General features: G+C 40.6%; 1 protein-coding gene across 4 annotated transcripts in view; it reads left to right on the forward strand.

Annotated features, from left to right (window-relative positions):
• The window catches only part of LOC133651184 (SLIT-ROBO Rho GTPase-activating protein 3-like), a 121,783-nt gene that overhangs the window by 62,153 nt on the left and 46,164 nt on the right, over positions 1-13,466 (forward strand). For all 4 annotated transcript variants that reach the window (XM_062049185.1, XM_062049194.1, XM_062049204.1 and 1 more), the window contains exons 3-4: positions 4,148-4,310; positions 9,263-9,325. In XM_062049185.1, coding sequence (XP_061905169.1) covers positions 4,148-4,310; positions 9,263-9,325 — 226 coding nt within the window. The remainder of the gene's footprint in view (positions 1-4,147; positions 4,311-9,262; positions 9,326-13,466) is intronic.

Raw genomic sequence — 13,466 nt, forward strand, 5'->3', positions numbered from 1 at the left:
TTTGCCACAGATATATACCTTCCTGCCTTGCACACAGTGCATTCTGCTTCCCATGTGTCACGGCCAGGACCAAAACACGGATACCTTTTCCGCAAATCATCCGTGAAGTTGCATTTACGTTTCGGCATACTCGCTCGCTCTCTCGCTCTGTCTCTGCCCCTCCCTCACGAATGCTGCTGCGTGCGCTCGCCTCCACAATTTGTTTTGTTTTTAACCCGTTCTTAACCATGAACGAACATTGAAAATACACGCAACCCTAACTCAAAATGCCGGACATTTGTGGCATTTAAAGGCCTACTGAAATTATTTTTTTTTATTTAAACGGGGATAGCAGATCCATTCTATGTGTCATACTTGATAATTTCGCGATATTGCCATATTTTTGCTGAAAGGATTTAGTAGAGAACATCGACGATAAAGTTTGCAACTTTTGGTCGCTGATAAAAAAAGCCTTGCCTGTACCGGAAGTAGCGTGACATCACACGTTGAAAGGCTCCTCACATTTCCCCATTGTTTTCAATGCAGCGAGAGCGATTCGGACCGAGAAAGCGACGATTACCCCATTAATTTGAGCCAGGATGAAAGATTCGTGGATGAGGAACGTCAGAGTGAAGGACTAGAGTGCAGTGTAGGACGCATCTTTTTTCGCTCTGACCGTAACTTAGGTACAAGCTGGCTCATTGGATTCCACACTCTCTCCTTTTTCTATTGTGGATCACAGATTTGTATTTTAAACCACCTCGGATACTATATCCTCTTGAAAATGAGAGTCGAGAATGCGAAATGGACATTCACAGTGACTTTTATCTCCATGACAATACATCGGCGAAACACTTTAGCTACGGAGCTAACGTGATAGCATCGGGCTTAACTGCATATAGAAACAAAATAAATAATCCCCTGACTGGAAGGATAGACAGAAGATCAACAATACTATTAAACCATGGACCTGTAAATACACGGTTAATGGTTTCCAGCTTGGCGAAGCTTAACAATGCTGTTGCTAACGACGCCATTGAAGCTAACTTAGCAACGGGACCTCACAGAGCTATGCTAAAAACATTAGCTATCCACCTACGCCATCCAGCCCTCATCTGCTCATCAACACCCGTGCTCACCTGCGTTCCAGCGATCGACGGTGCGACGAAGGTCTTCACCCGATTATCCGTGCGGTTGGCGGCTAGCGTCGGATAGCGCGTCTGCTATCCAACTCAAAGTCCTCCTGCTTGTGTTGCTGGAGCCAGCCGCTAATACACCGATCCCACCTACAACTTTCTTCTTTGCAGTCTTCATTGTTCATTAAACAAATTGGAAAAGATTCACCAACACAGATGTCCAGAATACTGTGGAATTTTGAGATGAAAACAGAGCTTTTTTGTATTGGATTCAATGGAGTCCGAATACTTCCGTTTCAACGATTGACGTCACGCGCATACGTCATCATACATAGACGTTTTCAACCGGAAGTTTAGCGGGAAATTTAAAATTGCACTTTATAAGTTAACCCGGCCGTATTGGCATGTGTTGCAATGTTAAGATTTCATCATTGATATATAAACTATCAGACTGCGTGGTCGGTAGTAGTGGGTTTCAGTAGGCCTTTAAGAAACCCCGCCCGGACAGCCCCGCAAAAGAGGACATGTCCGGGGAAAAGAGGACGTATGGTCAGTCTACCATAAGAAGAATAAGCCGAAGCCGGTTTGAGTGATGTCAAACGTGCATGTGCGTGAGATCACAGTAGTAAACAATTTGTGACAAGTTCGCTCTCAAAATGGCATGGAAAAAAAGCACAGCAAAACGAAAATATGAAGAAGAACACAGGACATTTTTAACAGAGTGGGAGAGTTTATATTTTTTTGTTGAACGTAATGGCAAGCCATTCTGCCTTATATGTCAGGCGTCATTAGCGCATTTCAAAGCTTCAAATCTTCAGCGTCACAAGGAATGCCAGAAGTCCCACTAAGCAACAGGCATAGTAACAGAAAAAATATTATATTTTTGTTTGTGGACTTGGTTGAACTGAGAGTTTGTGTGTGTGAGACAGTGCACACAATGTTAATTGTTGAAAATAACTGGCCTGTGGTCTTAGTACTGTAGGAGTCATGTTGGTGTGTGACATTTACAATAAATCTGGCTGAACAGAGGTCTGTGTGTATGTGTGTGTGTGTGTGTGTGCGTGTGTGTGTGTGTGTTTGTGTGTGCGGAAGGGATGGGGTGATGTTCATTTGTGTCCATGTGTAGGATGTGGCTCTTTGCGGTAACACAGTAAAACAAAAGTGGCTCTTAGTCTCTGACTGGTTGGCCACCCCTGATGTAGATTGTGCATACTTCCACGTTTGCACACATTTTAATACACACAAACCCTTAGTAGATCAGACCCAGAGTCTTCCGTCATGTTTTAAAAGCCGCTGTCATTTAGTCATCTGCCATAAAATCAGAAATACAATTGGACTCCTTGGATTAAGTGTTAGCGTATCAGCCATCAATCAAATTATTTCATGATATTTTTTCACCTTTATGATCTCTCAGAGACAAAAGTCAAATTTTTGCATTTCAGTCACAATAGTTAAACGATGGAAAAACAGTCCAGCGTTCCCCGAAGATGAAAGAAGATAAACAAACATAATTGAACTCACATGCTTCCTCCAGCATTAGGCAAGAGCAGCATGTGTTTGTGTGTGAGTGTGTCTGTGTGTGTGTGTGTGTGTGTGTGTGTGTGTGTGTGTGTGTGTGTGTGTGTGTGTGTGTGTGTGTGTGTGTGTGTGTGTGTTTGCGTATGTGTGTGCGAGTCAGAGGGACATTTTAAGACAGATTTTGAGACGACCACTTCCTTTCAAGACAAATTGAATCCAAGAGAGAATAAAATAAAACTGAGGATCAGGAAGGGATTATGAGCTCATAAACTACTCGTTTGAGCGTCTTGGCTATGTTTCGATTTTACAGGTTTTGCACACCTTTTCTTGCAACTGACTTTGCAGCTTTTTGAGCAGCAGGCGTCTTCATAGTTTTCAATACACTGCCATAGCAATACTGGTGTTTCAGCTGGCTGATTGAATTGTATTTAAATATGGACATAGTTCCAACACAATGAATGCAACTGATGAGCTGTACAGAGAGTTTAGAGCTAATGCTGACACGAGCTGGGCTTTTGAATAAAGTATGATGTTTTGAAGTCCAATGTTTTTTTCTCCCCTCGCGGAATGTTGGCAAAACATTTGGTACAAATAACACAAAACACAGTGAAGAAGTCTCATATGTTCACGCCATATTTGTTTACTGTGAACTTTGGGGAAGTTTACGACCTCCTACGAGGTACTGGAAGAAGAGTGCTTGATTTGCTCACCCAATCCCAGCACACTACAGGTAATCTCACCTGATTTAAGTTTTTTTAATATTTATTGGTTTGACGTCACAATTCTACGGAGCCCCTAAAGGGACATGGAGGGAAAACAATGTTTTGCGAGATCTTGCAAAAGGTTTTTTTCCTATGTCAGTGAACCGGAAGTAAAACAGACACAGCGATGGTGAACCGGAAGTTAAACAGACAAAGCGATGGAGGAGCCTACCCATCATCTGTGGGATGACTTTTTTGATTTCTATTTTAGTTTTGGCCTAACATATGAAGACATCAAATTGTATTATGGTCCCACAACAGAGCACAGATGATGGGTAAGACCCCGCATGCCCCCGCATCGCTGTTTCTGTTTCACTTCCGGTTCACCATTGCTGTGTCTGTTTTACTTCCGGTTCACTGACATAGGAAAAAAAACTTTTACAAGATCTCGCAAAAAGTATTGCGAGATTTTGCAAAAAGTATTGCGAAATCTCGCAGAACATCCATGTTCCTTTAGGGGCTCCGTACAACACCTCATATCAGCTTGATAATGGTCTATCTGATAATTATCGTGCACACATACTCTGTACCGTGTTCAATGATCCGTAACAAAACATCTGATTAGGAGGGAAAAGGCGTGAGTTTTCTTGCTAATTCTCACACATCAGCATTAGCATGCTATTTGTTTTGCTGTGTAAAGATAGTGTCTTGTACAAACTGACAATAAGATAATAATCTTAGTGAACAAGATGTCAAAGCACCGTCACAAGTGTCCACCTTTCAAATGTGCATCATTTGTTCTTGTTCTTCCAGGAAGGATCAAAATCTCCTGTCCACCATAAACTGCTGGTATTTGGTGCTGGACCAGACCAGGCGGGAGAGCAGAGACCACGCCACACTCAGCGACATCTACAACAACAACGTCATTGTGCGTCTGGCGCACGTGGGCGAGGATGTCCTCAGACTTTTCAAAAAGGTCAGATTTATGAATGCATCGTCAGTATGATGCCATGCCGGCAAAATATTACAGAATATTTATCTATGCTTTCATTGTATTTTACTTCAGGCCATTTAAGTCTTTTTTTTTATTCCAAGTAATGTTTCAAAAGACTGTAAATATAGTTGATAAGTTATGTTACGTTATGAGTTCATGTTAACTCGTTAAAGTTAATGCAACTGGCACTGCCCAGAATGACAGAAGGTGTCAATCAATATCTCAATAAAAGTTGATTTATATAACCCTTAATCACAAGTGTCTCAAAGGGCTGCACAAGCCACAATGACATCCTCGGCTCAGATCCCACATCAGGGCAGGAGAAAACTCAACCCAGTGGGCACAAATTAGGTACATAAGTACACCTACTGTGAGCTTATGTTACCGTTAGTGGTTTAACACAGTGGTCCCCAACCTTTTTGTAGCTGCGGACCGGTCAACGCTTGAAAATTTGTCCCACGGACCGGTGGGACAATTTTTTTTTTTTTTTTTTTTTTTTAATTCTTGTGCGGCCCGGTACCAATCGGTCCCGGTGGTTGGGGACCACTGGTTTAACAGAAAACTTTTTTTTTGAAAACAGTCTATATTTTTAAATATTACACTTTTTTTTACCTGCTTGAAAAAATTAATTGACGCTTCTGGCGTTCATTCACCCTGTCTCGCCAACACGTACGGGCAGCGAGCGCATGCACACATACAAAAGTAGTCTAAGAGAAGCAACTAACAATTTGCAGTCATGGTGTTGTTTTTATAGTATATACATTCAATGACAGCGCATGCTAACTATCAAAATTGCTATTATTAGCTAACAACACCCATTGCTAATGCACATGCTATGTACGTATGTAGTTACGTAATTACATCCTAGAAGACTTAATAGGGTGGGATATAACACTTAAAATACATTGGAAAGTTAGCGCCCTCTAGGCATCTGCCAAAATGTTGTAAACAGCCCCTTTAAGTAAGTGCTAAATGGACCCTGCAAAGAACCCTCCCCGCCCTCAGTCAATTAGCAAGTAAAAAACATACAATTAAAAACAAGTATTGTACTCCAGTATTATAACTAATCAAGTGACAATGATTAATGCGTTGCTACTACGACATGAGGTATTTTATTATTATACATGGAATACTCATGATGAAATAGTATCGATCGAAATCACTATTTTATTATCCACAGAGTAGTAAAAACACAATCAGCTCAGTTTGACACAACTACAACCACATCTGTAACTGACTGATGGCGGTTGGTCATTACAATCAATCTAACTGCTCCACTCTATATTCCTACTCGTGAGTTATACGGTCTGCGCTCGTCACGCACATTGTGAATACAATCGCGTGTTTGTCTGACGTAGTTGCTGTAAGAGATCTGCTAAGTATGCACTTTGTGTGCAGATAGGAAAGCACTTGTGGTTCATGAGGCTGTGATGCATGTTTGTGTTCCAGAGAAGATAAATCTCTTTTGTTTGACCACAAAGACAGCCAGGATTATTTATGTCCTCTTGGGGGTTCGCTTCTGTCACGATGTCAGCCTTTAATGGCCTTTAGCCAGCATCCACCTTGTCCTTTATGTGCTCAGTGCGAATGAGAACTATCTTCATCCTAAAAAGCTTTGATATATCACACATGTGCGCCTGGAAGGAGTGTGTCTTGTTTTTTGCGGAGTAAACAGAGCGAATGTGCTGAGGTTAAAATCTCGTGGAAACAGAGGTTGTTATTTTTTGACAAGTTCTCCCATAATTTGAGAATGAACTTCACACTAAGGCTTACCTTTGACACCTTTCTTCCGCGGGGCCTCCGAGTCATGCCAGGGGACAAGTTTTGTTCTTCATAGCACCCGAACAACAAAAAGGTGATAACACTGAGAAAAAAATGTGTGTTGAATGTAATGTTTTCACAAGTTAATACATCTAAACTACCATTATACTTCATACTAGTGTTGTCCCGATACCAATATTTTGGTACCAGTACCCGTACTAAAATTGTTTTGATACATTTCGGTACTTTTCGATACTTTTCTAAATAAAGGGGACCACAAAAAATTGCATTATTGGCTTTATTTTAACAAAAAATCTTAGGATACATTAAACATATGTTTCTTATTGTAAGTTTGTCCTTGAATAAAATATTGAACATACAAGACAACTCGTCTTTTAGTAGTAAGTAAACAAACAAAGACTCCTAATTAGTCTGCTGACATATGCAGTAACATATTGTATCATTTATCATTCTATTTTTTTGTCAACATTATTAAGGACAAGTGGTAGAAAATGAATTATTAATCTACTTGTTAATTTACTGTTAATATCTGCTTACTTTCTCTTTTAACATGTTCTATTTACACTTCTGTTAAAATGTAATAATCACTTATTCTTCTGTTGTTTGATACTTTACATTAGTTTTGGATGATACCACAAATTTAGGTATCAATCCGATACCAAATAGTTACAGGATCATACATTGGTCATATTCAAAGTCCTCATGTGTCCAGGGACATATTTCCTGAGTTTATAAATATAATATACATTAAAAAAAAAAGGAAAGAAGATGTTGTGATGCCAAAAAATATTTACGTAATCATAGTCTGCTTGGGACTCAGCAACAAAGGGGTGGAGTTGGGGGTTAAATCACCTAAATGATTCCCGGGCGCTGTGCCGCTGCTGCCCACTGCTCCCCAAGGGGATGGGACAAATGCAGAGGACAAATTTCACCACATCTAGTGTGTGTGTGACAATCATTGGTACTTTAATCTTTAATTAATCTTAATCTTAGTATCGCTCCTGTACTTGGTTTCATTATAGTGGATGTCAGGTGTAGATACACCAATGGCGTTTGTTTACATTTTGACGCCGGTGAGCTACGGTGTGTAGTGAAGCATGTTTACCTATTCCTCGTCCTGCAAGGATGATACTTGTAAGAAACGTACTTTATGTGTCGCCATGGAGGCGAGGATTAGTGATTTAGAAGTAGCTACAACACTGCTGACAGCGGCTGGACATTAGCCTCTAGCTAGCCATGTCTTAAAGCACCTCTTCCTGAGGTCGTTTTAGTGTTATAACTTCACCTTTATCGTTAGTTTTTAAGCCAAAATGCGTTCGTTCTCCCTTTTCTGTCTACACACTGTGTCTGCTTGTAAGTACTCTGTGATTGTGCGCTGCCGAACATGCTCCTCTGCTCGTAAACCAGCAATATCATGATGTGACGACGACAGGGGGGTGGGGGACCGGTACTTTTGGGAGGCGGTATAGTACCGAAAATGATTCATTAGTATCGCGATACTATACTAATACCGGTATACCGTACAACCCTACTTCATACTTTGCACTTTTTGAAAGACCCTGTTTGTTTATGTGTCTAATGTCCGCTAGTGTTGTCATACGTATCGATACTTCAATACTAAGGTGATACCAACATGCAAAAAAGACATTGATACATACTTTTCCTGTATCGTCAGTACAGAACACTGTACGACATTTTTCCTAAACCAACTGCATCGATTCTCAGAGTGTGAGCACTGAGTCTCGGCTGAAGAAAAACACCTGATTTTAAAAAAAAGAAATGATCCAGTGTTTGTATATATTTATTTATTCATGAAAGTCTGCCATAAATGTGGATTTGGTGCTTCCGTTTGGCCCCTTGCTCATAAACAAATGCTAATGGAAGTGAGTTAGTGTAGCATAACTGTAGGTGTGGTGTAACAACACACCTCATACGCACCTGCTTTGCCAGAGAATAAGACGTAGCAGAAATGATTTATGATGCACTTTAGCCACTTTGTCGCTATATATAGCCATTAGAGACACATATTAAAAGTGAAAGAGAGGTGTAGCTTGCATTTATTCAATAATCAAATACAGATGGTCACAAGTGAAAGTGTAGATCTGCCACCACAAGCCCAGAGAGTGTGCACTACTACCACAGCGTGCAGAAAAGCTCCAAAACCGTGCAAGCCAACGGTTATCACTTCCATAAGTGCAAAGAAAACACAGCTTTGAGACACTTTTATGTTGTTTTGGCAACACTTGGAACACCACTGCTTTACTTATTTCAACTGGAAGGTAAAGTGTGTCCTGGGGGCCATTTGCTAAATAGACATCTTTTAATGGCACATTAGAGAAATAAAAAAAATAATAAAATAAAAAAGAGGAAAAAGACATAATGTAATGTGAAGATGCTGAAATGTTGATACTACTAATAAATACAAACACAAAGATTTGTCCTTTAAACATTTTTTTAATCCTTTTTATTAGCCTATTTTATTACATATAACATGATGACTTCACACTACCACCATATTGAAAGAATATTAATAACAATATTGTTTGTTTTGTGTATTTGGAGGCTCCACGCCACTGCTGTTCTTTTTACAATGTAAAATAGTTGACTATTGTTATTATTTATGATCATATTATAAGCACAGTATTGTTTTGTTGTATATAATTTGAGGTTATAGAACACTGCTGTTCTCTTGTATGTATACCTCAGGGCATTCAATCGATCGCAACTGGACTGCTTGGTTTGTCTTGGAAAACGTTTCGCCGCTCGTCCGAGTAGTCTAAGTCTATGAGCACGAACTGATGAAGCCTACTTAGATGAGCGGCGAAACGTCTTCCAAGACAAACCAAACAGTCCAGTTGCGATCGATTGAATGCCCTGAGATGACAATGACCTGGATGAGTGAGAACCTTCATACCCATCTTTTATGTATAGTTACCTCCTGGCAGCTGATATTGATGTTTAAATTTTGTTGTTGCTTACTTACTCTAAATGCTTGACACTTTTAAACACTTGTCAAAGAATTAGTCAATTTAAAAGTTTATTATTTTCACCCTGGTAAGGAATACGTTTGGAAAATCGTGGAAATTCATAGGTATCGACTACCGAAATTCTGGTATCGTGATGATCCTAATGTCGACCAATATCCTTTACAGAGCAAAGACATTGGGGTGCAGATGCACGAGGAACTGGTCAAGGTCACCAATGAACTTTACACGGTGAGTCCAATTTCAAAACATTCTATTTTAAAGCAGGTTGTCTGCTTCACCTTGCATGTGTTTTAGCTGCCAAGTGCTCATCCAGTTGTCAGACCACAAAACCTGTGAAACAGCTGGCTGGCCTGACACTGCACACACGCACGCACACACACACATACACACACACACACCACACACACGTTCTGCCTGATCAGCACTTTGGCTTCTAACTCCTCCCAAAGACATTCTCATTCATGCATTGTGAAATCCTCCCTGGGGTGAAGGGAGTGCGGCAGCGATTGTTCAGCAGCTGAGCGTGGGACACATCTGTTGGTTGGGATTCTCATGCTCTCATAGCGTTCACGTGCACAGCACATGCACACTTGCAGAGCAGGTTAGTGTGGGAAACAGAACACAGCTGCGGCGTGGCTCGGATGGATGGTAAAGGCAACTTAAGGGTTCCAGGTTCTATGCCAGCTTCCGCCATCCTAGTTACGTCCGTTGTGTCCTTGGGCAAGACACTTCACCCTTGCTCCTGATGGGTCGTGGTTAGGGCCTTGCATGGCAGCTCCCGCCATCAATGTGTGAATGTGTGTGTGAATGGGTGAATGTTGAAATAGTGTCAAAGTGCTTTGAGTACCTTGAAAGTAGAAAAGCGCTATATAAGTAGAATCCATTTATTATTTATGTCTCTTTGGATGAGGACCATCAAGTCAACTGCTGGAATTGAGGCAGTTTTACCTAAACTGAAAGAAATGTTCCATTCAGGGAGATGCTGACCTTCCAGTTGGTTGATAAGGTTTGATGTGTTGGACTTTATGTCCTTTTTTTCTCCCCGTTGAATGTTTTCAAAACATTTGGTGCAAATAACATGTGAAATGTCTTCCTCTGAGACAGTGGAGAAGTCCCTCACGATCGACGCCATGTTTGTTTACAGTGAGTTCGGGGGAAGTTTACAAATGGCTTAGAGCACGAGTGAGAGAAAAGCAATGCTTATTTTGTTCACTAAAACCCACCTTCAGCACAGCACGGGTAATCTCGCCTCATTGCAGTGTTATCTGAGCTATTTTAATGTTATCAGTCTGACTTCATAATTTCTCATATCGGCCCGATAATTATTTTTGCGCTAAGTGTTGTCAGCCATATATCCCGTCTTCTTACCACTTTCAGCACATAATGACATAAATACGCCTGTGCGTAACACGCATTCGTGCAATTAGCTTTGGTTGTTGTCATCTAATGATAGCAATTTCAATAGCTAGCTTTAGCTGTTATCAAATGTATATTATAGCGGAACAACAACATGACTACAAATTGTTAGTTGCTTCACTTGGACTCTTTTTGTGTATGTGCACAGACTACCTGCGTGTATGTGTGTACATGTGTACACGTGAACGAGCTAGTCAATCAATCAATCAAAGTTTATTCATATAGCCCTAAATCACGAGTGTCTCAAAGGGCTGCACGAGCCACAACGACATCCTCGGCTCAGATCCCACATCACATTTAAACACGTAGTGTACGTGTTTAAATGGGTACGAGTGTACGCATGTACATGTGTACCAGTGTACGAGTGTACGTGTGTACACGTGAATGTGTGTATGAATGTACGTGTGAATGTGTTTACGTGTGTATGTGTGTACGAGTGTACATATGAGTGTACATGTGCAAAAGTGTACATGTGTACGAGTGCTCATGTATACATGGGTATGAGTGCACACGTGTATGTGTGTACAATTGTACGTGTGTATGAGTGTACATGTGAATGGGTGTAAGTGTGGACGAGTGTACAGGTGTACGTAGATATTTGTGTACAAGTGTACGTGTGTACATGTGTATGACCGTACGTGTGCACATAGGTACAAGTGTACGTCTGAATGTGTATATGTGTGTACGCGTGTACGTGTGTATGAGTGTACTTGTGAATGTGTTTACGTGTGTATGTGTGTACGAGTGTACATGTGAATGGGTGTAAGTGTGGACGAGTGTACACGTGCACGTGGATATTTGTGTACAAGTGTTTGTGTGTACAAGTGTATGACTGTACGTGTGTACGTAGGTACGAGTGTTTGTGTATATGTGTGTACTTGTGTACGAGTGAATGTGTGTATGAGTGTACATGTGAATGTGTCATGATCCGTGGTCCGGATCATGTTTTGTGTTTTCTGCTAGTTTTGAACTCCTTTAGTTCCTGTTTGTGCACCTCTGAGTTTGTTTTGGTTGCCATGGTTGCTCATTATGTTCACCTGTCTCTGATTAGTGTTCGCCCGCTCACCTGCTACCCGAGTACTAATCACAGGCATTATTTAAGCCTGCCTTTGCCGGTCAGTCGGCCTGGCGCCATTGTTTGCTACAGGCACCTGTTACGTGAATTTTGCCTTGTCCATAGTCTATGCTAAGTATTTGCTTTAGCTTCGAGTCCGATCAGACACGTGGTTCTGTCGGCTCGTTTTCTGTTTTTTGTAATACTTTGATTTTGAGGAATAAATCATGTTCTTACCTGCACGCTTTGTCCGGAGTTGTCTGTCTGCATTCCTGGGAGAACGACCCCGCAGTAAGCTGCGAAAACCCAGTTGTGACAGAATGTGTTTATGTTTGTATGTGTGTACGAGTGTACATGGGAATGGGTGTAAGTGTGGACGAGTGTACATGTGTATGTGGATATTTGTGTACAAGTGTAAATGTGTATGACTGTACGTGTGTACTTAGGTACTTGTGTACAAAGGTACGTGTGTACACGTGTATTTGTATACGATTGTACCCGTGTACGGTGTATGAGTGTATAAGCCAGTGGTGAGTAATAAGCATGAACGCCAAACAAATCTTCGGACCACAGAGCAATTTTTATTCAATATCATTAGTAATTAGGAAAAATATAAAAACTTTAATAAAATATATGCTCTGTCAAAGCACCAATGGTATCATAAGTTAGTTGGTGGTAGTTTTAATTCTTGTTATATACAGTATTTTTTGCTCTAAAAAATTTAACTTTGAGCAAATTGCAAGCAGACACTTTAAAACAGAAGTACCTTGGGATTTGTATTTCCCACTTTTCCTATAATTTGGTAACAGCCAATAATCGCACGTAACAAACTAATCTGTTTGCTAGCGAAACAGAAACAAAAGTTAAAAAAACACAACCTAAAATCATGAAGTAACTATAACCTATATAGTCTACTACAGTATTATTTGAGTACTTTAATGCAATGTGTATTTGTGCCTTCCCACCAATGCATGTAATATTACAAAACTAAAAGTACACTAAAACTGCAGTGGGTGGTGTAGAGTCAGGGCAGACAAAGTATATACTATTACCGTGCAAAACAAGAGTGATATGTTATTGATGGTTCAAGTAGTATTTGGTGTCATGTAGCAGGGAGAGCTGCTTGCTGTCACGGTGTAAGCAACTCTCTCCTCCCTCATTTATCGATCTCACCATCCTTTAGTGCACCGCTTACTTGCAGGCGAGGGTTGCTAGGAAACCCATGCTTGAGAATGAGTGTCAAAGCAGAGTATTGGTTACAACTTAAAGGCCTACTGAAATGAATTTTTTTTATTTAAACGGGGATAGCAGATCTATTCTGTGTCATACTTGATCATTTCGCGATATTGCCATATTTTTGCTGAAAGGATTTAGTATAGAACAACGACGATAAAGATTGCAACTTTTGGTATCTGATAAAAAAAAGGCTTGCCCCTACCGGAAGTAGCGTGACGTAGTCATTTGAACATATACGCAAAGTTCCCTATTGTTTACAATGATGGCCGCATGAAGTGAGAGAGATTCGGACCGAGAAAGCGACAATTTCCCCATTAATTTGAGCGAGGATGAAAGATTTGTGGATGAGTAAAGTGCAAGTGAAGGACTAGTGGGGAGTTGAAGCTATTCAGATAGGGAAGATGCTGTGAGAGCCGGGGGTGACCTGATATTCAGCTGGGAATGACTACAACAGTAAATAAACACAAGACATATATATACTCTATTAGCCACAACACAACCAGGCTTATATTTAATATGCCACAAATTAATCCTGCATAAAAACACCTACGTGTTTGTTATGCTAGCTCCTAGCTCCTCTGCTAGCTCCTAGCTTCATAGAACACGCCAATACAATTCAAACACCTGATCAACACACACAATCACTCAGCCCAAAAGACCGTT

This window comes from Entelurus aequoreus, linkage group LG01 (assembly GCF_033978785.1).
Source record: "Entelurus aequoreus isolate RoL-2023_Sb linkage group LG01, RoL_Eaeq_v1.1, whole genome shotgun sequence".
Classification (NCBI taxonomy): domain Eukaryota; kingdom Metazoa; phylum Chordata; class Actinopteri; order Syngnathiformes; family Syngnathidae; genus Entelurus; species Entelurus aequoreus.